At 38.0% G+C, this 26,968-nt stretch overlaps 2 protein-coding genes and 1 long non-coding RNA gene across 5 annotated transcripts; 2 read left to right on the top strand and 1 right to left on the bottom strand.

The window, feature by feature from the left end:
- Positions 1–172: 172 nt before the first annotated feature.
- On the top strand, positions 173–13,744 carry LOC127495663 (IgGFc-binding protein). Its single transcript, XM_051862607.1, has 12 exons — positions 173–362; positions 484–625; positions 821–1,149; positions 1,990–2,566; positions 4,226–4,824; positions 5,122–5,686; positions 8,033–8,628; positions 9,207–9,768; positions 11,161–11,363; positions 11,736–12,110; positions 12,256–12,542; positions 12,711–13,744. The coding sequence occupies exons 3-12, from the start codon at positions 1,147–1,149 to the stop codon at positions 12,718–12,720; spliced, it is 3,777 nt and encodes a 1,258-aa protein (XP_051718567.1). The 5' UTR covers positions 173–362; positions 484–625; positions 821–1,146; the 3' UTR covers positions 12,721–13,744.
- LOC127495678 (uncharacterized) lies at positions 11,969–14,342 on the bottom strand. Its single transcript, XR_007925165.1, has 3 exons — positions 13,836–14,342; positions 12,367–12,549; positions 11,969–12,106 (listed from the first exon to the last, which is right to left on the bottom strand). It is a non-coding gene; the product is annotated as an uncharacterized LOC127495678 (long non-coding RNA).
- On the top strand, positions 13,450–24,988 carry LOC127495668 (NACHT, LRR and PYD domains-containing protein 3-like). 3 transcript variants are annotated; one of them, XM_051862618.1, is made up of 11 exons: positions 13,450–13,745; positions 14,774–14,863; positions 14,965–15,054; positions 18,938–19,046; positions 20,364–20,474; positions 20,725–22,531; positions 23,334–23,507; positions 23,644–23,817; positions 24,123–24,296; positions 24,397–24,570; positions 24,737–24,988. In XM_051862618.1, exons 5-11 carry the CDS (start codon positions 20,450–20,452, stop codon positions 24,762–24,764), a joined length of 2,556 nt encoding a protein of 851 aa, XP_051718578.1. In that variant the 5' UTR covers positions 13,450–13,745; positions 14,774–14,863; positions 14,965–15,054; positions 18,938–19,046; positions 20,364–20,449; the 3' UTR covers positions 24,765–24,988. The 3 variants fall into 3 exon arrangements, with proteins under 3 accessions (XP_051718578.1, XP_051718576.1, XP_051718577.1); XM_051862616.1 differs by having other exon boundaries at positions 13,453–13,745; positions 20,720–22,531; XM_051862617.1 differs by lacking the exon at positions 13,450–13,745 and adding an exon at positions 14,529–14,655 and having other exon boundaries at positions 20,720–22,531.
- Positions 24,989–26,968: the final 1,980 nt, after the last annotated feature.

Here is a 26,968-nt window from a genome sequence, read left to right as displayed (position 1 = left end):
TGCCTAATATATCCCACCCACTAACAGAGATAATCAGTGTTATTCACTTCACCTGTCAGTGGTCATAATGTTATGCCTGTAACATGTATACTATACTATACTTTTGTGCTTATCTTCTTATCCAATAAGTATCTCATTTCTGTCTTAATCATTGTCTTCCAGCAATGCCGTGTCCTGCTCACAGCCATTATGAGCTGTGTGCAGACGTCTGCTCTGCTGCCTGTCCTGGGCTCACTAACATAATCCAGTGTCCTCAAACCTGCACTGAGGGCTGTGCTTGTGACAGTGGTTATCTTTTTGATAGCCAGCAGTGTGTTGAACACCAGCAATGTGGATGCTATGAGCAGGGACGCACGTTTAAGGTGGAGTGATTACTTTGAGTTTCTTGTAGTGATTTTGGATATGCACGCATATAAGCTGTAAGTGCCTGTCTGGATTTCCTTCTCTTTCTTGTCCTGCATATGACTGACTTTCCTTTTTTAGGCTGGGGAGGTGGTTTACCTGGACCAGTGTGAGCAGAAGTGTCAATGTGATCCAGGGAAGGGAGTTTCCTGTGAGAGAGTCAACTGTCCCAACGACACACAGTGTTTACTGAGAGCGGGAGTGTGGGCCTGCTATCACTTAGGTCAAGATAACTGTGCTTTTATTCTTTTTCTTTGTATAAGGAACTAGTTAAAGATGGTATTTTTTGGTTTTGACTGTTTTGTGTTCATTACTAATATGCAAATTACAGCAAAAATGCAAGCAGACAGCAACTGTAGTGTGTTATTAAATGGCAGATTTTGTCATTCGTGTTTCTTCTCACTGCTTCTGTCCACAGATCCATGTCAAGACATCCACTGTCGAGAGAAAGAGACATGCCGCTTTGAAAATGGCAAGGCCGTGTGTGCGCCCCTGTACAACAGGACCTGCTGGGCATGGGGTGATCCGCACTACCACACCTTTGATGGCTATTACTTTGACTTCCAGGGCACCTGCAGATACGTCTTGTCTGAGACCTGTGGGAATCTGAGCGGACTGGCGCCCTTCTCTGTGAAACAAAGCAATGAAAACCGTGGCAACCCTGATGTGTCTTATGTGCGGGAGGTGGAGGTTATTGTACATGGCAACACACTTACTGTGGTGAACCATCAGAAGGGACAGATCATGGTAATGAGTCACTTCAGATATTTTTACTAATATTTTAAAGATACAAACTCATTTAGGTTCACCTGTCATAGTTTAATTTTAGATTCGTGAAATAAACAGAGCTACTCAGTTTCTTTGTCTTAACAACAGTGCTTTTTTTAGATAAATGAAGATGAAAAAAACAAAACAAAAAGAAAACAACCTCTATTCATTTCATAAATGGAGTCATAAAAGCAAATAAGCTTTTATCTTAGTATAATATTTTATTTATAATTTACTTTTTTATACTTTTTATACTTATAATTTTAATATATTCATTTTAATATAATATTAACTGAATAAAAAAATAAAATAATATCTGGTTTATCACTTCTTATGTGATCCTGGTAAACAGGCCCAAAACAACCCATCTACATCTGACCTAGTAATAAATAAATAACGGCAGCCATTTGGTAATTTTATTTAATATTTTTAAAATCCAAAAGATTTTTTAAAATATATTTAAATGTGTTAAAATATATTTGAGATATAATTAATTTTCTAAAAATATTAAGCTATTTTGTGCATATTTTAAAAAAAGCAAATTTGAAAGTTTAAACAAATATGATTTCCAAATGATAAAAATATTTTATTTTAATCTATTTGGTTTACTAATATATACTTAGTGTTTCAAATATATTGTTTTTTTTTTTGTTTGTTTTTGTTTTTTACTGTGTAGAAAATTAAAAAAAAAAAAAAAAACTTCTTTACATTAGAATAGAATAGAATAGAATAGAATAGAATAGAATAGAATATCTTTATTGTTCACCGGGGTGGACATTTGTAAGTAAAGTCTTTAATGATTCTGATATCTTCTGTCAGGTGGATGGTTTGGTGTTTAATCTTCCACTTGATCTTCATGATGGCCGTGTGAGGGTGCGAGAGAGTGGTAATGCTGTGTTTTTGGAAACTGATTTTGGTCTGCGCGTCTCTTATGACTGGGATTCAAGGGTCGACCTGCAGCTGCCTAGCAGTTACTATGGAGTTGTGTGTGGCCTGTGTGGAAATTTCAATGGTAATGCTGGAGATGAGCTGAGAAACCCTGCTGGAAACCTACTGCCAAGTTTGTACCAGTGGGCCAAGAGCTGGAGAGCAGAAGACAATGTCACATCTGCATGCCATGATGGCTGTGAGAACGGCTGTCCTGTTTGTGCTCCTCACATTCGTGCCCTGTATGAAACAGACGATTTCTGTGGTGTCCTGACTTCTACAGGTCTGAGTGTCTTTAATGCATGTTATGCTAAAGTGAACCCACAGGCCTTCCAGCAAAGCTGTGTGTATGACCTGTGCTTCAGTAACGGAGACCGAAGAATTCTCTGCCAGGCTCTGGAGACCTACGTCACTCGGTGTCGACAAGAGGGCGTCATTATTACAGATTGGAGAGAGAAATTCAATTGCTGTAAGTTTGCTTAAGCACTTATAAGGCACATGTTTGTATACTTAGTCACCATCAAATCAAAATGGATAATTCTTTCTTTTTTTAACGGAATATCACAGTATTTATTATAAATGATATATTTGTGCATTATTTTGCGTTATTTATGAGCCATTATATGTAACAATAGGGAAGAAAAGACTATCGCAACTTCAGTTTTATTCAGTTTTGACTTTAACAACCCTTTACATTGCAAGTAAATCTCAGGCTAGGCATCTAAATGTCTGTCCATTAGCCACTGGCAGATACGTTTTTAGAATTAGAAGCTAAGAATAAATTCATCATAGATATATATTTTTCACTTGCCTACATTTAAACACTTTGACTGAGCGTGTGAAATTCAAGCAGTGATCTTATTGGCTAGTGCTCACCTATTACCGTTCACATTTTGATTTCAGCAAATCAGTTCGAGCAAACATAGACAGCGTAATTAATATTCATGAGCCGAGAATCTTATCAAACCTTAGAGTGTGTTATATTATAAATAGTAGTAGTAGTAGTATTAGTAGTACAATCAGTAGTAGTATTACTGTTAGTTTTTTTTACAGACATACTGAATGACCAATAATGTGTCAAACATCACTAACAGCCCATAAGTTCTTACAAAATAAAAAAAAATCTTACAAAAATAAAAAAAGCTTTAGTTTAGTTGTTATGATTCAAATCAGTATGCCGAGTAAACTAAAACAAAAATTACATTCCGGTGGCGATTCTGTTGTCAAGTTGTACATAGAGGGTTGCTTAAAGGGTTAGTTCACCCAAAAATGAAAATGATATCATTAATTACTCACCCTTGTGTCGTTCCACACCCGTAAGACCTTCGTTCATCTTCGGAACACAAATTATGATATTTTTGATAAAATCCGATGGCTCAGTGAGGCCTCCATTGACAGCAAGATAATTAACACTTTCAGATGTCCAGAAAGGTACTAAAAATATATTTAAAACAGTTTATGTGACTACAGTGGTTCAACCTTAATGTTATGAAGTGACGAGAATACTTTTTGCGTGCCAAAAAACCCCCCAAAATAACGACTTTTCAGCAATATCTAGTGATGGGCGATTTCAAAACACTGCTTCATGAAGCTTCGAAGCTTTACAAATCTTTTGTTTGGAATCAGTGGTTTGGAGCGCCAAAGTCACGTGATTTCAGTAAATGAGGCTTTGTTACGTCATATGTGTTTCGAAATTTCAATGGTTCACGTGACTTTGTCAGTTTGATACGCGATCCGAACCACTGATTCGAAACAAAAGATTCGTAAAGCTTCGGAGCTTCATGAAGCAGTGTTTTGAAATCGGCCATCAGTAGATATTGTTGAAAAGTCGTTATTTTGTTTTAGTATTCTTGTCGCTTCATAACATTAAGGTTGAACCACTGTAGTCACATTGACTATTTTAAATATGTTTTTAGTAGCTTTCTGAAAGTGTTAATTATCTTGCTGGCAATAGAGGCCTCACTGAGCCATCGGATTTCATCAAAAATCTTAATTTGTGTTCTGGAGATGAACGAAGGTCTTACGGGTGTAGAACGACATGAGGGTGAGTAATAAATTACATAATTTTCATTTTTGGGTGAATTAACCCTTTAGCTTTAACCATGAACCTCTTCTTGTTCTTCAACAGCTATGAGCTGCCCACCGAACAGTCATTATGAGGCCTGTGCGTCTCCGTGTCCAGTAACATGTCCGTACCCAGATCAGCAGCATTATTGCACTGACACCTGTGTGGAAGCCTGTGTTTGTGACAGCGGTTTTGTCCTCAGTGCTGGCGCTTGTGTGCCCACCAATCAATGTGGCTGTTCTTTCGAAGGCGCCTACTACCAGCAAGGCCAAACGTTCTGGGCAGATGATCAATGTCATCGGCTTTGTGAGTGTGACCGTAACTTGAGAGTCGTGGTGTGTCGTGAATCTTCCTGCGCCTCTGGTGAGAGTTGCTCAGTTGTTAATGGAAGTCGCGGCTGTCAGCCAATGAGCTCTGCTGTATGTGTAGCTTCAGGAGACCCACATTACCACACATTCGACGGACTTCGTTTTGACTTCCAGGGAACATGCGTGTATCAGTTGGCAGCCCTGTGCATTGATAAAGAGGCTCTTGTACCTTTTAATGTGACCGTTCAGAATGAACATCGTTGGAGCAGAGAAGTGAGCTTCACTAAAACTGTCAATGTGTCTGTGAATAGATTCACCATCACGATGACCAGAGAACATCCGTATCAAATACTGGTGAGTACACAATATGCACTTACACACCTTATATACACTAGTAGGGTTGAGAACCATTTTTGTTCAAAAAAAGTTTGGTTCTATTAGTTCATGCACTTACATTCAGAGCATTTTAGCATGAAATACCATGCTTCTAAATATTTTTTCTTCAAAAATACTAAAAGAATCATAATGGAACTGTTGGAATTGGAATTGTTTCCCTGGTCTACACAGTATTCAAACAGTTGAAACAATTTAAAAATGTACAATAAATCACTTTTGTGATGTTAACCAAAATGTGTTTCATTCTCTCTTTAGTTTGATGGCCAGTTAGCAGAACTTCCCTTTTTGATGCAAGATGTGTTTATAGTTTTCCGCAGTGGTAACACTGCTGTGTTGAAGACAAACTTTGGTCTCCAGGTGACCTTTGACTGGTCCAGTGTGGTGAGGGTCACTTTGTCTAACAATTACAGCGGTGCGGTGTGTGGCCTTTGTGGGAACTTCAATGGTGTGGTTCAGGATGATCTTGCAATGCGCAATGGTATCATGGCACCCAATGCCAGTAGTCTGGGACAGAGCTGGCAGGTTGCCGCAACACCTGAATGTTCATCAGCTGGTTGCCTTGGCATTGGATGCTCAACCTGCCCTGCAACCCAGAGGGAGAACGCCCGACGCTATTGTGAGATTATCACAAACCAGACAGGACCTTTCAGAGAATGTCACGCCCAGATTGACCCCGGATCTTACGTAGAGGATTGCATATTCGACACCTGCCACTTCCAAGGACATCAGGCTGTGTTGTGTGACGCAGTGGCAGCCTATGCTTCTGCATGTCAGAGTCAAAGTGTCACAGTTCACCCGTGGAGAAATGCTACTTTCTGCCGTAAGTTTTTTTTTGTTGTTTTTTTGTCTATAAGTGCCCCTATTATGCATCAAAGGTCAAAAAACACTTTAATTTTCTCATAATATATTGCACATCACCTCATTTCTCAAAGAGCCAGAAAACAGTTTGTTTGAAGATTCAGTCTCTCTAAACCCCTCTTTTGGAGACCATACTCTGCTCTAATTGGACAGACGGCCCAAACTGTTGTGATTGGTCAACCGCTTACAGCACATGTTTTTCAGTATCAAAGTCCTCATCCTTTTGAAGTGGATGCAAAGTGGATTTGCAGCACTGAAAACAGCGTCTTCTTGACTTGACATGTTGACAAGTCGAACCATACTCTTCCAGGCCTCAGCTCCAACTACAGTGTTTGAGGGTGGGTCAAAGTAGACATTTTTTGTGGGCAGCCAATGAAGACCATAGACTGGCATTATGCAAATCGATTCTTTATTTTAAGAGACAAGGGGCCATATCATACGCCCAGCGCAATGCGGCGCCAGGTGCGGCACAAGTGTTTTTTGCTAGTTTCAGCCCGACGCAGTTATCATTTTCACGTCCTGCGTGTTTAAATAGCAAATGCATTTGCGCCCATTTGTGCTCCCATGGGCGTGCTGGTCTGAAAACGAGGTGTGTTCAGGTGCATTGTTGGTGTGTTACTATTCTGAGGCAACTGAAATAGACTGCGCCATTGACCAACTGAAACCTGGTCTAAAGTCAATGGCGCTATATATATATATATATATATATATTTTTTTTTTTTTGTTATTTAAAGAGCGTGTTAGTAATATGCGCCTATAGGAGGGTGGACAACACGCGTACACTCTGCTTATTACACACACAGGGACGAACAGCAGCACACAAATGTGCCAAATATTAAAAATAAAATAATTACAATGTAAAAGATTATTATTGTGTGCATAAAGATAAAAATGTTTTGGTGGAATCTGGCTTGTCTGAAAAAAAACTCTGATTTGTTTATTGCATGTTACGCCCAAAACACACCTATTACTCATTAAGAGAACAGGGACAACCCTTTTAGACCATGTGTCGGGTGCACCGACCATTTTTCCTGTCATTAAACTAGCAAAAGTGGATTCGGACACACCCTGAGTGCACTTGCACCATGGGCTTTAGACTATACACTTAGATCGTTAAAACAGGGCTCAAGAACTTTAGTTGTTGTGCACTTTGACCTTTGACACTTTGCACACCTTTTACATACACAAACAGTTGTATTAAACACTGAATGAAAGGTAATAATAGGGGGGAAAGCATAATAGGGGCACTTTAAAGTGTGTGCTTGATGAAAGTGGAATGAAAAATGAAACACTTTAAATAACTGAGCTCAAATCAGTGTCATTCTTGTCAACAAAATTACTGTCAAATGTTTTCTTTTTTTCTTTTTCTTTTTTTGTCAACTATGAAAATTGGACAAAAATGTTATTTCAAGAGCTCAGGTTTTCAAAACAGGGAAAGTTTCTGTTGTTGTTTTTTAAATTATAAATGAATAAAAATCTATGAATATTTGCACTTATAACTAAAATGTTATTTACTAAAATTATATGCTGATTTATTAAAACGACTAAATTTAAAGCATTTAAAATGAATAAATATGACAACTAAATTTAAAGCATTTTTGGTCAAAAACATTAATCTTTTATTTTTATATTTTCAGTTTTCATTTTAATTTAAGTATTTTTGTTATGTACTTTTGTCATTTCTATTAGTTTAATTATATTTCTATACAACTTTTTTTTTTTTTTTTTTTTTTTTTTCACTTTTAGTAATAGTACTTGAAATTAAAGTCATTTATTTATTTATTTTAGTTAGTTGCAATGTTAATTGTAAATTTACAAAAACTGTCATTTACTCACTCTCATGTCGTTCCAAACCTGTATTACTTTATTTTTTCTCAGGAACTTAAAAGAAGATCTTTTTTTAGAAGAAGTTTCTCAGTGTTTTTTTTTTTTTTTTTCTCTCCATACAGTGGAAGTCAAAACTGTTTGGGTACCAATATTCTTCAAAATACCTTTTCATAAAAGTTTGGAACGAAATGAGGGGGGAGTAAATATCATTTTTGGAGTGTTTCATCTCATTTTTACATTTTATTTAAATTACCAAAACTATTTTTAATAGTTCTATTTTTAATGAACATTAATGCATTAATCAAAAGCGACTTAGCATTTAAACTATATATTTTATCAGTTCTTGCTTTTCTCTGGGAATCAAATCCCTGACCTTGCTGTTGCTATCGCCATGCTCTAATGTTAACAATAACAAAACTGGTCAAAAGACAAAAACTGACAGAAATAAATATGAACGCTCTCTCTAATCTGTTTATCACAGCTCCTTCCTGCCCACCCAACAGCCACTACAACCTCTGTGCTCCAGGCTGTACTGAGACCTGCGTTAATCTCTCTGAGCTCAACTGCAGCAGACCCTGTGCTGAGGCCTGCCAGTGTGATCATGGGTACATCTTGAGTGGCCAAACCTGTGTGCCACAAGCAGAATGTGGCTGCTTCTATCAGGGACGTTATTACAACCAACACCAGATGTTTTACGTACATGAGCAGTGCTTGGAGCTCTGCAGGTGTGGAGAAAATGGAACCGTTTCCTGCCAGACATCAAGTTGTGGGCCAGGAGAAGCTTGCAGGGTGGTGAATGGAGTATTAGGATGCCACCCTGTCAGTTACGGAAGATGTGTGGCCACTGGTGACCCTCACTATTTTTCTTTCGATGGCAGGAGGTTTGACTTTCAAGGTGCATGTGCTTATACACTTGCTAAGGTGTGTGATCAGATCGGAGGACGGCTGATTAATTTTTCTGTGGACACCACGAATGAGCAGATTGGAAACATAGGGGTTTCTGTCATCAAGAACGTGACTGTGACTGTCTACAACTTGACAATTACCATCAGACGAGGTGAACGCTGGAGAGTCATCGTAAGTATTTATCTAGTTTGGCCTCAGTAAGAAATTATTACTTTTATTCAGCAAGGATGCATTATACTGATAATGTTGCAAAAGATTTCTATTTCAGATAAATGCTATTTTTTTTAACTTTCTATTAATTAAAGAATCTTTTAAAAAAAAAATGTATCAGTTTCCACAAAAATATAAAGCAGCACAGCCGTTTTCAACATTGATAATAATAATGTTTCCTGAGCAGCAAATCAGCATATCAGAATGATTTCTGAAGGATCAGGTGACAGCTTTTCCATCACAGGAATAAATTACACTTTAAAACATATTAAAATAGAAAACAGTTATTTTAAATTGTAATAATATTTCACAGTATTACAGTTTTTACTGTATATTTGATAAAATAAGCATAAGAGACTTTTGAACAGCAGTGAAAAATATTAAAAAATGATTAATAAGTAACCAGTATGAAAGAAACTAATAATAGAAAAGTGCTGATGGCCCACAATCTCATAGTGGTCTGTACTTATTTCTGCTTATTAAAAATTAAGCAGAGAAATTTAACCGAATTCATGTTTGCTATTGGTACTCTTTGACAGGTAAACAATGAGTTTGTCAACCTCCCTTCATCGCTTGGCCATCAAGTCACCATTAACCAGGTTGGTTTCACTGTGATAGTGCAAACTGATTTCGGCTTGAGAGTTCTGTATGATGCCAGTTACCATGCAGAAGTCCATGTACCCTCAAACTATCAAGGCAGAATATGTGGCCTGTGTGGCAACTACAATGGCAACCCAGCTGATGACTTCTTGTTGCCCAATGGGACCCAAAGCTCCAGTGTAGATGCGTTCGGACAGGCATGGGCATTGCCGGAAAATGGTGTTCAGTGCCGAGGCGGAGGTTCCCAGAAGCAGTGCACTGAGACAGAAGCTGAGAGATACAGCAGAGATGATGCCTGTGGCCTTATGGCAACTGCCGCCGGTCCTTTCAGTGCTTGTCATGGTTGGGTGAATCCTCAGCCCCATGTGATTAACTGTGTATTTGACATGTGTATTATGGATGGAGATAGAGCTATACTATGTCAAAATCTTCAGGCTTATGCCATTATCTGCCAACAAGCAGGGATACAAATCATGCCATGGAGAAATATTTCATTCTGCCGTAAGTTTGTAAAGCTAAACCTGTTTTTCTTTTTACCACTCCATTTAAGCTTTGTATCATAATCAATTTGTTATATACATATAACCAGTGTTGGGGAAAGTTACTTTTAAAAGTAATGCATTACAATATTGCGTTACTCCCTAAAAAAGTAACTAATTGCATTACTTAGTTACTTTTTATGGAAAAAACTGCATTACATTACTTTTGTGTTCCTTTTTCCTGACATATTTAATTATTGTAGGTTTGTGCAATGTTTTAAGTTTGCATTTGACTGCTTTTATACATTTTGAGGAATACTGAATAGTGAATGTTTTTGTGAAAGTCAGTTGAGTAAACGCATGCTCACATTTGAGTCTAGAACTACAACAAGCATCATGTTTACACAACACACACAACGCCTCTGCACATACTCCTGATTTCTCTCAACAAAAAACAATAACTTGTGTTACTTATTTGAGAAAGTAACTCAGATATTTTGTCGTAATTTTAAAAGTAATGCATCACTTTACTAGTTACTTGAAAAAAAGCAATCTGATTACATAACTTGCATTACTTGCAATGCATTACCTCCAACACTGCATATAACAATATTTATATTAACAATATAACAATATTTGGTCATACATTAGATTAGGCTCCAGTTCTCACTATTAACTAACTATTAATTATGACTTTTGCCTCAAACTCCTAATTACTGCTTATTATTAGTTAGTAAGGTAATTGTTAAATTTAGGTATTAGGTAGAAACTGGATAGGATTAAGGGATGTAGAATATGGTCATGCAGAATAAGGCATCAATATCTGTTTTATTATGAAAGATAAACAGCCAATATTCTAGTATTATTCAAGCTAATAAGCAACTATAGTTATTAGTGAGAATTGGACCCTAAAGTGTTACCCAATATTTATATTTTGAGTGTGTGTGTGTGTATATATATATATATATATATATATATACACACACCCCTATAATACTTTCATTCAGTAAGGATGTATTAAATTGAGCAAAAGTGACAGTAAAGACATTTATAATGTAACAAAAGGTTTCCATTTCAAATAAATGCTGTTCTTTTGAACTATATACATCTAGGAATCCTCAAAAAAAATGTATCAGTTTTCACAAAAATACTAATCAGCACAAATCTTTTCAGCATTGATAAAAAGAAATGTTTCTTGAGAAGCAAATCGCCATATTAGTATGATTTCTAAAAATAATGTGACACTGACAGACTTAACATAACTTATTTTCAAAACATTAAAAAAAAAAAAAAAAAAATTCTCCAACTCCAAACTTTAGTTTTTATATAACAGATAGAAAGATAGATATTATTTTTAATGATAAAAATGTGATGCATTTTATTAATATATATTTTTGCATTTTCTTTCATTAAGCGGCCAATTGTCCAGCTAACAGTCACTATGTACAGTGCTCTAATAACTGTGCCAACACCTGTGCCAGCCTTAGTGGGTCCGTTAACAACTGCCCATATATTTGCACGGAAGGCTGTCAGTGTGATGAAGGTTTGCTCTCAGATGGTGATAAGTGTGTGTCTGTGGGAGACTGCGGATGTGTCCATAATGGCAAATATCTAAAGGTGGGATTTAGTGCTTTTCTTAAACCCATAAATGATCATTACTGTGTCTGATAAGACAACTTTTTTACAAACCTTTGTCACAGATTCCATGATGCTCCAAATCAAATGACAGCCATTTATGTCTTTTTAGAAATATTTCCATAAATCCATTGTTCAGCGTCTTTTTATTAACTTGAAACATTGTTCAATCTGACATGTGCAATTTCTGCAGAATAATGATATCATCCTACCTTATTCATCCTACTTGAAGTTGTCTGTGTATATTAAACTGAGATATGAAAATGTATTTTAACACACACACATTGCATTTCAATAATAAATGTGATGGTGCATGGAACCATAGGTAAGCTTTGCTCTGCTCTGTCCTCTTAGGTTGGGGAAGTCTCACTGACTGACGACATGAAGTGTGTGTGTCATTCCGCCGGGGTGCTGGAGTGTGTGAAACAAGCCTGTGCCACAGGAGATATCTGTGATGTTCAGGATGGCAAACAAGATGGTTACCCTGAGCAAGGCCACTGTGTATTTGATGCAGATGACCAGTTGCTGTCATTTGATGGTGTAAAGGGGACGGTTGGCCGGCCAGGGGCCTTTCAAATGGCTTTCTTATGTGATCAAGAGTCTCCTGACTGGTTCCGTGTGGTGTTAGATGCACTTGCATGTGCCAGGAATGATCCTAGTAATGTGACAATGGTCCACGTCTTCTTCCAGGACATGATCATCACAGTCAACAATCGCCGACACAGCTGGGTCAGTGGAATATGTTTTTAAAGATTATAAATATAGCATGATGATTTTTTGTGATACATCAACCACAGTCTTAAACTATTTGATTCAGAGAAATAAAAAGTGCTGGTGACACAAAAACTGTACATAATTTCTCTCATTGAAACAGGTGAATGGAAAGAAGGTCTCGTATCCCTTTATGCCTAAAGACGGGGTGTCAGTCTCATACAGTAATGAGGCTGTCGTCATTGAGAAGATGTCTACCATGAGACTGACTTACTCTGTCACTGAAGGAGTCGTGTTATCCGTAAACAGAGACCTGACACACAAAGTTTGTGGCGCCTGTGGCAACTTTAATGGAGACGCTGCAGATGATATGAGAACTTCTGATGGGAGAAACTCCACTATGGTGTCTCTGGTTGTATCATCCTGGCAGGCTGAAGACTTCTTTACATGGTAAATACTTGATGTATTATTTTTGACAAATGACAAAATATGCTAGTTTAGTCACATTAAAGCCTATAATTGTGCTGCCTTCATCAATGGACATTGCAAAATAAACATATAACATTCTTCAAATGTAATGTCAGTGGCTAACCTATTCTCAATATGCTTTTATTACAGTGATGTGTAACAAACCTGGGAGGAAGATTTTGCTACCCCAGAGATTTCTATTAGGGAAATTGTAAATTGTATTTAATTGCACATTGGGGTTTAAAATGACGCTTTGGTCTAAACTGAATGATTTCTACATACTCACGTTTTAGTCTGATCTTATTTCTGCACTTTTATGATTTGAGATGATGTACATTAAAATACACTTCTGAAATCTACCTTCAAAATTTTCTAGGAGTGTTTTTCATATTTTTGTTCCATCTTGATTAATTAGATATGCAAACTACACAAAGCCCCGGTAGATGGCAGCAACCTTCCTTACAATTCCTACTACATTTTTTTTTTTTTTTTTTTTTTTTTAAACACGCCGTATTATAGAACTAGGTCAAACAAACGTATCGTAATTAATGTCCATATGTCTTTCAGCTAGTTACATCACATAGCTTATTCAATATTAATGAGAAAATGTTTTCAGTGTAGTAATTTCTGAGAAAACAAAAAGGTACTCTGCACAGTCGCAATTTTTTTCTTCAGATTGAGTGTTCGACACTCAGTTTGCCTGTTTGACACATGAATGATTCTCTCATGCGGCTGAATTTCACTCTGATATGTTTCGACAATGTTCGTACGGATCATTACAGAACGCTTTCTACGCATGAAATCGGAGACACATTAAAAATCTGACTGAATTACCCCAGTGCGCGCGTTCTGCTTCGATTCCGTCAACATCGACTGCTGCTGTTCAAAAGGGAAAGTAAAAGCTCGTGCAGCGCTCGGGTGCATCTCTCAGCTGTCCACGAGTTGATACAGAAACCGAGTATTTTTTTTCAACATTAAAACACTTTTTGGGTAACAGAGCTGGTGCCGAACCTTTGATTTTCAGCAAAGCAATGAAATTGAGAATTAAAATATAAAGAGGAGGAGATAGCGACTGTTAAATGTCTTCCTTGTTGTTCGATCTGATGTGGGGCTGTCTTAACGGTCCGGATAGCATCATTTAAACTAACGGATCTCTACTACATTCTGTTGGAACAGCTGAATCAGGTAAGTTGCACAACTAACTAATCTCAGTTAAATTTAAGATTATCGTGTTTTGTTTTGATTTTAATGAATGTACGGTAGAGACCTACCTACCTGCCACATGTGATTAGGACTCTCAAGGTCAAAGTCAATCTGCGTCAGCGTGTCATACAACCCGGGAGTCGGTTTCAACGAACAAACACCCTTGCGAATATAATTTTAAAGCGGTAGCTCACCCCAAAACGAAAATTCTGTTATATTTTACACGCTTTGGTGTTATTTCAAACGCGTTTGACTTAATTTATTAAGTGGGGGAAAACAATTGTTTTCCAGCAATTCAAACACGTTTTTGCGTTCCACCTGCGTCTTGCGCATGACTCCGCGTTCTAAAGCTCAAGTTAAAAGAACTTTAACTTATATAAAATGCGTCTTGCTTTTTTTTAAACGCAAAAACGCTCTGTGTGAATGGCATTATAGTCACCTTTAACTATCATATTGGGAAAAAAAGCAGTTAAAGTGAATGGTGACTGAGGCTGCTGCCGCAATGCAGCCATTATACCATGAAAGTGCTTATGAATAGTACGATTTGGCACGTGCTATTACACGCAGAAAGTACCTGGCGTGGCACGTGTTTGACGTGCATACTATTATACGCATTTTTCGCGTGCATATACGCACTTTTGGCTTAGCCTACATAATAACGCACCTAACCCACATCACTAATCCTGCCCATTGCGTGTCATATGCACGCAAAAAGAAATTTCAGCACGTCATATGCAAACATAAACTCGTGATATAGGCTACTGTAGATATGTAGGCTACTAGGAGATCGGGTAGCCCATTTTATGCTCTACGGAATAAAGTCATACAAGTTAGGAACAACATGAGGATGAATAAATAATGGGGGAAAAAAAAAAAAACTTTTTAAAGTGTTGTAAGTTATTTTCTAAGATGGTTGCAACTGGGCATAGTTTTCATAGCACATGGGAAATAAGTTATATAAAATAAATTACTGTGAGATGCCTAACCTAGTAATCTTTATATAACTGCAGAAGCGTCTTTTCCATTTACAAACATCAAATATCTGAACCAACATTCTGAGATGGACCATTCAGAGATGGATACAGCTTTTTATATTGGAGGTATACTATATCTGTTATTAAACGTGGAATTTTTGGCAAAAAAAAAAAAAAAAAAAAAAAAGGGGGAAAAAAATACATAAGCATATTCGTTTTATTTCCAGACGACCAGAAATATCCAGTATCACCACAGAAGATAAATATGCCATCCACTCTAAGCATGGAAAGAAATTACTCACCCATTGTCTCAGATGGTAAGGTTTTGATCATTGGCCAATTAATTTTTGGTTGTAACATGTAAAATGTTCAGTAAATTTTGTGTGTGTATATGTGTATATATATATATATATATATATATATATATATATGTATGTATGTATGTGTATATATATATATATATACACACACAGTTGCAAGAAAAAGTATGTGAACCACTTGCAGAATCTGTGAAAAATGTGAATAATTTTAACAAAATAAGAGAGGTCATACAAAAAAAATGCATGTTATTTTTTGTTTAGTACTGTCCTGAGAAAGATATTTTACATAAAAGATGTTTATATATAGTCCGCAAGACAAAAAAATAGCTGAATTTATTCAAATGGCCCCGTTCAAAAGTATGTGAACCATTGGTTCTTAATACTGTGTGTGGTTACCTGTGTGGATAATCTACGACTGTGTTTTTGTTTTTTAATGATTGTTCTTGAGTCCCTTGTTTGTTCTGAGCAGTTAAACTACCCAGTATTCTTTAGAAAAATCCTCCAGGTCCTGCAGATTCTTCAGTGTTCAAGCATTTTTTGCATATTTGAACCCTTTCCAGCAGTGACTGTATGATTTTGAGATCCATCTTTTCACACTAAGGACAATTGAGGGACTTAAACACAACTATTAAAAAAGGTTCAAACATTCACTGATGCTCCAGAAGGAAACACAATGCATTAAGACCCGGGGGGTGAAAACTTTTGAATTTGAATATCAAGGTAAATTGTACTTCCGGGAAACATGCAAGTATCTTCTGTTGCTTCCGAAGGGCAGTACTAAATGAAAAACAATTAAACAAAATAAGAAAAATTAGGACATCTTCATCCTGTTTAAAAGTTTTCACCCCCCAACTCATAATGCATCGTGTTTCCTTCTGAAGCATCAGTGAATGTTTAAACCCTTTTTAATAGTTATGTTTGAGTTGCTCAGTTGTCCTCATTGTGAAAAGATGGATCTCAAAATCATATAATCACTGCTGAAAAGGGTTCAAATATGCAAAAAATGCTTGAAAACTGAATCTACAAGACCTGGAGGATTTTTCTAAAGAACACAGCTCAGTTTAACTGCTCAGGACAAACAAGGGACTCATGAACAACCATCACAAAACAGAAAAATAGTCATAGATCATCCAGGTAACCACACACAGTATTAAGAACCAGTGGTTCACAAACTTTTGAACTGGGTCATTTTAATAAATTCAGCTATTTTTTTGTCTTATGGACTATATATAAACACCTTTTGTGTAAAATATCTTACTCAGGAGAGTACTAAAAATAACATGCATTTTGTATGATCTCTCTTATTTTGTTAAAATTATTCAAATTTTGCAACTGTGTGTGTGTGTATATATATATATGTGTATATATATATATGTATATATATATATATATATATATATATATATATTTACACACATTTATTTTATGCGTTTATGTACCTTTTTGTTGCCTTGCATGTAAGGAGTACTATATATACACTGTATGCAATTTCTTGTATTTGGCTTTTAATGAAAAAATGTGATTTTAATAACGTACTCGGTTACTAACGTAACCTTGGTTCCCTTTAGATACGGAACAAGTACTGCGTCGTCTGCCGTTTAGGCAAGACGCAACAGGGAAACTCCTGTTTTCATCGATTTCTGAAGCCAATCATGCAGTGAAACTGCACGGCCATTGGTTCGTGGAGTTAAAGTAAACGAACCAATGACGGCGCTGCCGCTATAGCTGCGACATAGACTTTAAGGCTCCACCCTTAAAGTCTATGTTGCAGCTATAGCGGCCTCCCATGCTCCCGTAGCAGGGCAGATACAACCTCGTTGTTCACTTCTGAACCCCTATCCATTAAGTCCTGAAGGAAAGACAATATCAGAGATATGTCTCAATTAAATGGGTTTTCGCCCCGGGCTGTACACCAGGCAGCAAAGACTGACCATTTTAGGGAGTAGAGACATCTCGTTGACTGAGCTCTGGCTTGTGAGATAGTATTCAGGACGTCTTCAGGGAGGTTTGAAGGCTCCCGTCTAGAAGCCATACATGGAGATCCCATAGCTTGGGTCTAGGGTGCCATATTGTCCCTCCCACTTAGAAGAGGATGTCTTGTCTCAGGGGGATCGGCCATGGCTCCATGGACGATAGCTGAGACAGGTCAGAGAACCAGGAGGACCCTGTGGGCACCCTCCCTGATTCATCTGATAACATGGGGAATCAGAGCGACCGGGGGAAAAGTGTACAGGAGGAGGCTGGACCAGTCATGGGCCAGCGCATCTTTGGTCTTTGAAAAGTAAATTGGGCAACAAAAGTTGTCTTCTGAGGCGAAGAGGTCGACCTCTGCCCTCCCGAAGACATCCCAAATTTTCTAAACCACGAGGGGGTGGAGCGACCATTCCTCCGAGGGAAGGTTGTTCCGGGACAACATGTCCGCCCCTTTGTTCAGCACGGCCCGAACATGTGCTGCTCTGAGCGAGAGCAGGTTGTGTTGGGCCCACTGTTACATTGTCTGATCTGATCTGATCCCGCCAGGAGAGGGAGGAAAGATTGGAGAGCTTGATATACTGCCATCATTTCCAGGCGGTTGATATGAAGCTCGCTTTCTTGGCTCCTCCAAGCACCGAAGGCCGGGTGGCCATCGCACAGAGTTCCCCAGCCCATCTTGGAAGTGTCTGTGAAAACGACTTTCCTCTTGCACATCGTCCCTACAGCCACGCCCTGTTTGAACCAGCAGGGGTTCATCCAAGGAGCCAGGGTTGCAGTGCATGCCTGATTCACCTTGAGCGAGCAGCGACCATGCTGCCAGGCTTGGGGCGGGACCCGCAGTTTCAGCCAGAACTGTAGTAGGCGCATACGGAGCAGGCCCAACTGTAGGGCTGGTGATGCTGAGCCCATGAGACCTAGCATCCTTTGAAATGTTCTGAGCGGGTGTAAAAGTTTCCGCGAGCTGCTGAATGGCCAGGGATCACTCTGGCAAGACTACGGCCCTCATGCAGGCCGAGTCGAGAATAATCCCCAGGAATGAGATACGTTGGCTGGGAGATAAAGAGCTCTTGGGAAAATTGACCCTGAGCCCCAAGCACTCTTAAGTGGCTGAGGAGGAGGGACCTGTGTGCCACTAGCTCCGCCTCTGACTGGGCCAGAATGAGCCAGTTGTTGAGGTAGTTGAGTATGCGTACACCCATCTGCCTCAGAGGGGAGAGGGCTGCATCCATGCACTTCATAAAAGTGCGGGGAGCCAGAGACAGCCCAAACAGAAGGACCGTGTATTGATGCACCACCCCTTCAAAGGCGAATCTCAAGAATCGTCTGTGATGGGGGGCTACCTGGATATGAAAGTAAGCATCTTTCAGATCCAGGGAAAAGAACCAGTCTCCTGGGCAAATTTGCGAGAAGATTGGTTTCAAAGTGATCATCTTGAATAAGCATTTTATTAGGGCCCGATTCAGACATCTGAGGTCGAGGATGGGTCTGAGACCACCATCCTTTTTGGGAACGAGGAAGTACTGGCTGTAGAAGCCTGACTCGCTCAGTGCCAGGGGAACCACTTCTATGGCTCCTTTTGCCAGCATATTGTTAACCTCAGAGCGCAGGATGTGCACGTCCTTGACTCATGACTCAGGCCAGACTCATTCTCTCACAATGAGAGCAGGTCGTTTCAGTGAGCACGGCTTCTGCGTGGGATTTCCCCAGACATCACACGCACTCACTGTACCCGTCATCGGCGTGCAGAGGGGCTCTGCAGGAGTTTCCCCATTGCGTCGTGCCTTAATAGCAGACAATGCAGTGTAGTATCGAAAGGGAACTGATTATTTCCTATTTATAGTTAATTACCATTAATTCTTAATTTAATGATACTGATAAGAATTGTGTAAATTTTCTTTTTTCCAAGTTCATCAGAGCACATCAGACTCTGTGGTGGCTTCCAATGCATCCTGTTGTGATGAACATTCTTTAAATGTTCCACTGCACTTTAAAGAAACTTCTCCTCTTGATCTCAGGTAAAACTTCGGCTTATACCTATACCAGTGGTTCTCAACCTTTTTTCCCAGTGGGCCGCACTATGGTCCAAGTGCAAGTCTCACGGGCCGCATATCATTTACATATGACGTTGCCAATGAAAACCAATTAGATTTAATGTTATGGTATTAGCAGATATTATTATTATACCTAGATGTTGCACACACAGAAGAGGCGGCGTTTTCTGGTGGCACATACAGTATTTTATTTCTGTCACACTCTGCAAAATCAACAAGAAATTTGTTTTTGTTTCAGTGTGTTGAAATGACTGGCAGTGTGACTTCATCATATCAAAGTGAAACACTCTTGTTCAATAACTCATGTTATACAATCCCGATATACAGTATGTCACAGAAAATGAGAACAATATATTCCACCAAATAAAAACTGACTTACTGACATTAGCATAACAGTAAACATAATAATGCTCAATGAACATACACAAAATGTATACAAGCACTTTAAGTAACTATTTAACTCTGGATGACAGAATGTTATATAGGCCAGAAACGCCTTAAAAAGCAAATGTTAATCAACTCTTTTTACAAACAACATTGAGCGTATTGTAATTACAATCTCTGACGATATCAATCCCTCGCACAGCATCCGCCAGCAGCCGTGGGTGTGCCGATGCGGTTATTTTTTATCGATTTAAAATACAAGTAGGCCTACATCAAACAATCTCATCGAATTAACGTCTTTTGACATTGTATGTTTTGCATATGACAAGTACTTTACTACAGAGCAAACAAAGTCTGCCCATCTTGCTCATTGACAGCAAACTGATTAATTCTTCCATTCTTCTTACCTTCACTGCTGATGCTACGACTATTCTTGTTTGCAATGTGTTCCTTCATTGGTATGTTCCTCATTTCGTTTTTCTTCTCTAATAACAAATTTGCCCATTTTGATCCCAAAATTTACAAAAAAAATAATGGCTACTATTGGAATTCTGCCAAAGCGAGCGTTTGTAAGTGTTCATTAACTGAGTACTCAGTAGCATTCGCTTGTCTGAAAATAATGATCACCAAAATTATTTTATATGACAAAAAACATTATAGTTCAAACTTATATTCATTTAATCCATTTTAATTTAATTTAAAAACAAAAATAAATTGTAAAACTGGAATTTATTTTTTAAATGTGGATGGCATATTGCGGGCCGCATTTGCATTTGTGATGGGCCGCAGGTTGAGAACCACTGACCTATACAGTGACGATAATATATTGTGGTTTTTCCACATCTATATAAATTTTTGATATCTTTAATTTGCTGACTCCACCTCTTTATTTTTAAGACTAATCCGGAGCATAACTTCAGAATCTGAGCTCAGCATGACTTCCATCAAGAGTGACATGACACTGACACCTGAACCGGAATCTCATGATATATTCACTTTGGCATGCAGGTTAAACCTTTATTCAGCTCATTCATTCAAATAAAGCTTATGCATGTCTAGTGTATTCACCTGTAATTGTTCATCCATGACTGATTCAAATTAATCTATAATTGGTTTAAATAAATCTGAACCGATGAAGCCACTTGAATAAGCAATAAACAAGCTTATACTTCAGTTCGTCTTGTTTCTATCAGATATCATATAAACTAATTGACTAAAACCTTCATAGACTCATAAAAGGTATTGTTTTTCAGTCCAGCATGTGGAGAAATCAAAGCCTGTGATGTCTTCAAGTCAAAACTTAAGACGATGTTTCAGTGTCTGCCAGGTGAGGTATCAACACGTGGACAGCCAAAGCCTCTTAGTGAGATCTACACTGAGCTCTACATCACAGAGGGTGGAAATGGAGAGCTCAATAATGAACATGAAATCAGATGTATTGAAACAGCATGTAGGAGAGCAACGACAGAGGACAGACCAATTAACCTGAATGACATCTTTAAACTTTTACCTGGACAAGATCAACCCATCAGAACTGTGCTGACTAAAGGAGTCGCTGGCATTGGAAAAACAGTGTCTGTGCAGAAGTTCATTCTGGACTGGGCTGAAGAGAATGCAAATCAGGACATCTACCTCATATTTCCACTTCCTTTCAGAGAGCTCAATTTGCTGAAGGACAAAACATTCAGTCTTAAAGATCTTCTACAGTTTTTCATGGGCACAAAACAACTGGAAATCTCTCCGAATGAAGGTAAAATAATTTTCATCTTTGATGGTTTAGATGAGTGTCGTCTGTCTCTGGATTTTCAGAACAACGTGAGGTTGTGCGATGTGACTGAATCAGCTTCAGTGGACGTGCTGCTGACGAACCTCATTGTGGGGAATCTGCTTCCCGCTGCTCTCATCTGGATCACCTCCAGACCAGCAGCAGCTGATCTCATCCCCTCTGAGTGTGTGGATCGAGTGACAGAGGTACGAGGCTTCAGTGACCCACAGAAGGAGGAATACTTCAGAAAGAGGATCAAAGATCAGAGTGTGGCCAATAAAATCATCTCACACCTAAAGTCATCGAGGAGCCTCTACATCATGTGCCACATCCCAGTGTTCTGCTGGATCTCAGCCACTGTTCTAGAGAAGATGTTGAATGGAGAAGAGAGTGGAGAGATTCCCAAGACTCTAACTCAAATGTACACACACTTCCTGATCCTTCAGATGAGCACTACACATGAGAAAGCCTATGAAATAAAAGTGAACGATGAAGACATGATCCTCAAACTGGGTAAACTGGCTTTCCAGCAGCTTGAGACAGGGAATTTAATCTTCTATGCTGAAGACCTGAGAGAGTGTGGCATTAATGTGACAGAAGCAACTGTGTACTCTGGGTTGTTTACCCAGATCTTCAGAGAAGAATCAGGAGTGGGCCAAAGGAAGGTGTACTGCTTTGTTCATCAGAGCATTCAGGAATATCTTGCAGCTCTGTATGTGCACCTATCTTTCATTATGGGAAACATTAATATGCTCAGTAGCATCACCACAGAATCTTGTTTCTCCTTACAAAGAGTTTTTAGTGACTTTTGTGTGAGAAAGGTGTCAATGTTTGAGATGCATCAGTGTTCCATGAAAAAGGCTCTGAAGAGTGCAAATGGACATTTGGACCTTTTTCTCCGTTTTCTTTTGGGCCTCTCATTGGAGACCAATCAGATACTACTGCAAGGCCTTCGTATGGAGACAAGAATCAGTTCTTACGACAACAAGAAAATTTGTGCTTATATCAGAAAGATGATTTTGAAATATCCCTCTCCACAGAGATCCATCAACTTGTTCCACTGTCTGAATGAATTGAACAATGATTCTCTGGTGGCAGACATCCAGCATTATCTGAAACTGGGAACTATGAGAGGAAAAATCCTTCTGCCATCTCAGTGGTCTGCTCTGACTTTTTTGATCCTGATTTCTGAGCAGAACCTGGATGTGTTTGATTTGGGAAAATATGCTGAAGAGCGTAGAGTCACAGACTCTGTTCTTTTGAGGCTGCTGCCTGTGATTGAGGCATCAAGAGTGGCTGAGTAAGTAGTATTAGTATTATTAATTATTCTCATGGGCATAATTCTCACATGACATCAAATTTAATCTGTGGCATGGTCTTCTCATAATGTATTTCACATTAGAAAAAAGGGGGAAAAACATTTGCTAAAGTTGGATAGGTCAGTGAAATTTTTAACTCCTTATGCATTAAAAAAAAAAAATGTATACAAGTTTTGCAGTCCAGGGTCTGTTTGGACCCGGTGGAACGTAAACTTATAAAACAACTTAACTTAACACAACTTAACTATTAAAATAACTTAATATTTTTCAACTATAACCATATTGTATCTAATCAATAACTCCTCATTAATGAGTGAATGCACAAAAGTTTTGACTGTTAACATGTTCTTACCATTAGCTACTACTATTACTTATTTCATCCCCATTTTATTCATTAAAAATGTTATAATGAACCCAAAGGTTCATTAACGTTGTGTTCTGCATCATTGCTTTGGCAAAGCATCTGTCATTCAAACAGAAAACAAAATCACAATATAGCTTAGTGCACTTTTCACATGACAAAGGCTGTTTGCGAAGCACACTGTGTTCAAGAGAGCAGCTCATCAAGGTGGCAGCAAAGTGAAATTTGGACTTTTTCTTTTCCAAACGCTCTTTCCTTTTTCAAATTTAGACTATTTGGTCTTTGACACACAACTTGGGGACATTTGTATTTCTCAGGGGGGCAGCAACCGAAATGAAATTGCACAGGGACTGTCTATCTATCTATCTGTCTGTCTGTCTGTCTGTTCTTAAGATAATAACTGGATGTCTTTCAATTTTTAGACTTTATAAAGGTAAACTGACATACAAATGCTGTGGTGCCTTGGCCTCTGCTCTCAGCTCTAAGTCCTCATGTCTGAGAGAACTGGACCTAGGACAGAATGACCTGAAGGACTCTGGAGTACAGCTGCTGTGTGCTGGGCTGAAGAATTCTCACTGTAAACTAGAGACACTCAGGTCAGATCATTTGTCTGAGGACAGCATGCAATTTCTCTTTTGTCTGCTCTCTCACACTTACATAATTCTTTGTAACATGGTTAAAACAATAATAAATGTTTTAACAGTAAGTGCCATTCTTTCTTTTTGTCTGTAGGCTGAATGACTGCAGTCTGACAGAGAAATGCTGTGCTGATCTTTCTTCAGTTCTTAGCTCAGAATCTTCAAGTCTGACGGTGCTGGATCTCAGTGAAAACAGACTGCAGAATTCAGGAGTTAAACTTCTTTCTTCTGGTTTGGCGAGTCCTCATTGTAAAGTGATGGACTTGAGGTAAGGGGATATCCTGAAAATGTTTAAGTATAATTCTTTAACATTTTTGTGGAATACTAACCTAACCTAACCTAAATTTTGGTGAATAAAAAGGCTTTAATTTTCCTGCTGCCCTCAATTCCAAAAAAAATCCAATTAAATAAGTCCAAGGCTGTCAATTATACAAATTGCATATATATGGATATAAAAATGTTTTCACGTTTTAGAAACACCAATGATTAATTGGTAGTAAACTACTCCATTAGAAAGACTTCCCGACTGTCACAAGCTGCCCTGAAATATGTTACTATTTTTTCTCTTCGCAGTTTGTGGAACTGTGATTTCACAGATGAAGGTTGTGCTGCTCTGGCTTCAGCTCTGACATCAAACCCCTCCCACCTGATTGATCTGAGTCTGTCAGGAAATGAAATAGGAGACTCAGGTGTGAAGCTCTTTTCAAGAGTACTGGAAAATCCTGCATGCAAACTGGAAACTCTTTGGTAAGTTTTTGTATCTGAGAGTCAGATGTTCTGAGTATTGCATCTGATCATTTCCACATCTGTTTTGGGAGTAAAGGGTGTGTTATCATTCTCCATGCAGGCTGAAGAGCTGTGGTACCACTTATGAAGGGTGTGAAGCTCTGGTCACAGCTCTCAGATCAAACCCCTCACACCTAAAAGTGCTGTCTCTCTATGGGAATGAGATTGGGACATCGGGAGCGAAGCTGCTAACCGCCTTGAAGGATAATGATAAATACAAACTGGATACCATAGAGTAAGTAACAATTGCGTAAGTTGAGTGGACATGTCATGAAAGAACATTATGAATATAGATGTAGTTGAGTTTTATGAGACTGTTCTTCTCTAAGATCTTTTGAGCTAAGATAAGAAAAAATAAATGTTGATGTATTTTTTATCATGTTTATTTATTTATTTTTCAGATATGGTTCAGCAATTGAGAACACCTGAGGATCACCTACAGTAATGAGGTGGCATTACTGTATATTTTTATATATTGTCCAATATATAAATAAGTTTGTGTACATAATTTTTCTAGTATTTGTTCACTGCATTTTTTGCCCTTGAGGTGCTACAACATTGTAATATTACATTTTGTTTGCTATTACTATTCTATTACATTGTGATATTTAAACTATTGAAATGAACATACATTAAACAAGACATGGATTTACTGCTTGTCTAATTCAATTTATATAATTAATGGGTGGTAGATTAACTACTGGGTTACACCACCACACTTAGTAAGTAAAAAGACAATATTTATATATATATATATATATATATATATATATATATGTGACTTTGCTGCTATAAACTTTAATGTTGCTGCTATAGAAACAACATTTAGTTATATTCAAATATTCTATACAAATCCTGTAGTGCAGTGGTTCCCAAACTGGGGTATGTGACAAATTACCTCAACTTTTGCTGTCAAAACTGACTGTATCCCACACAAGCAGCATATGAGAGGTTGCGTGCTCATTATTGCGCTGCATTACTGCTGTTCTCGACAATAATTAATTTCGGTGGAAACGCGGAAACCTTTGTAAATGTAGGGTTTTAGCATTTACTAGCATGAAGAACAAATAGCCTAGGGCACAGGCTGGGCATATAGATCGATAAGACTCAAACTCTCTTTGATACGAAAGCATCCTGCGTTCTTGTTTTTAATGTTGATAATATAGGCCTATTATACGAGCAAAAATGCAATTTTTCCCAAATATCCACATGATTGCAAACGTGACACTGATTTTATACAACAGTTCAACAAACAAAAGGGTAATATTAAGTGAAGTACATTTTAAACACAGTATTGTTTGCTGTATTTTGCAAAATAATAGTTCCAATGAAAGCCACAGCAGAACGGCAACTCACAGCGATGTTTTGTGAACGGCTGTGAACAAATCATGAGAGTCAATGATTCAATTACCCATTCAAAAATACAGCCACTTGGTTCATTAGTGAATGAATGAATGAATGAACGAATGACTCGATGACTCACTCATTAAGACAGTGACTTAACACCACCTACTGGCGGTTTTAGTTTAATATTTAAAAGTATCACGTCGTTTTAACATCATTGCTTCTTTCTCTATTGGACATTTTTAATTTAAAACATTGTTTATTTTATAAAGGTATTTATAAAGGTAAAAAATGCACAATAATTTTGAGGGGGAAAATATTGTTCCTTAATGGAAAAGATGTGACTGCAGCAGTCTAACTGGAAGAGAGGGGGTACGCAGAAGGAATGCCTCAGGTGGTACGTGACTGTAAAATGTTTGGGAACCACTGCTGTAGTGATTTTAAAAACAACCAGGCTAATATTCACACTTAATTGTTTATTTATCGCAAGTCATCGTCATTGCAAAAAACCCACTGGTTTATTATTTTTGTTACTTTGTAGGCCTCTGGAATCTTTAGGACAAGTAATAAGGTCAATTTTTTGGTGACACCTGTGTTGCTTGATATTTTTTTTTACATTTTCCATTGGTAGCCCAGAATGTGATTGTTACACTATAATAAAAAGACTGAATATGTGAAGTTGCACTTTAGCTTTAAGTGACTTTAGTGAAATTGCTATACCTAAAGTAAATAAAATGGCCTAATTTAATCCTACAGAGTTGTTACTCTGCACATGCTTTTTGATCATTACATATAATAAAGCAAAATGATTATCTTAGAATAGAGATGCTGTCCCTTTCGCATCACATAAATTATCAATAGTTATGTAAGTGGTCTTGAATAGGATTATTTTTTTCTGTCTCTGTCTTGACTGTCTTATTTGGACTCGGTCTTGACTTGGACTCGAACCTCTTTGGACTCGGTCTCGACTAGTCCTGGACTTAAACTTGTCTTGGACTCGACAAAGGTGGACTTGACTACAGCCCTAGCTACATGTATTTTGTTATTATTATGTAAAAATTCTGCTTTACATTCAAGGATCCCCCACCTAAAGTTTAAAGGTTTGACTGGCTTTTAACATTGCAAGAGTGAGAATAAGCACTTATATTTAGCCTAAATTTATACTTATATTCTAAAGTGTAGCTAATGTGACTTCTGTGCGCTCGTGATGTGCGATGCATTTTTTATAAATTGTTTTTGTAATTTAATAGGGTAGTTAGAAATTTTCTATATAGCCTATTAATCCTAGA

The sequence above is a fragment of the Ctenopharyngodon idella genome, chromosome 15, assembly GCF_019924925.1.
Source record: "Ctenopharyngodon idella isolate HZGC_01 chromosome 15, HZGC01, whole genome shotgun sequence".
Taxonomy (NCBI): Eukaryota; Metazoa; Chordata; class Actinopteri; order Cypriniformes; family Xenocyprididae; genus Ctenopharyngodon; species Ctenopharyngodon idella.
Note: the sequence above shows the minus strand (reverse complement) of the source record. Positions and strands in the feature narration are given on the sequence as shown.

What these genes read in the sequence shown, in the direction of transcription:
- LOC127495663 (XM_051862607.1), top strand. An exon ending in GTGAACGCTGGAGAGTCATC is followed by an intron (nt 8,629 to 9,206) that starts GTAAGTATTTAT and finishes ACTCTTTGACAG; the next exon opens with GTAAACAATGAGTTTGTCAA. An exon ending in ATAATGGCAAATATCTAAAG is followed by an intron (nt 11,364 to 11,735) that starts GTGGGATTTAGT and finishes CTGTCCTCTTAG; the next exon opens with GTTGGGGAAGTCTCACTGAC.
- LOC127495668 (XM_051862616.1), top strand. Translation starts at nt 14,824, where the DNA reads ATGGACCATTCAGAGATGGATACAGCTTTTTATATTGGAG. An exon ending in TACAGCTTTTTATATTGGAG is followed by an intron (nt 14,864 to 14,964) that starts GTATACTATATC and finishes TTTTATTTCCAG; the next exon opens with ACGACCAGAAATATCCAGTA. An exon ending in TGCAAACTGGAAACTCTTTG is followed by an intron (nt 24,297 to 24,396) that starts GTAAGTTTTTGT and finishes TTCTCCATGCAG; the next exon opens with GCTGAAGAGCTGTGGTACCA.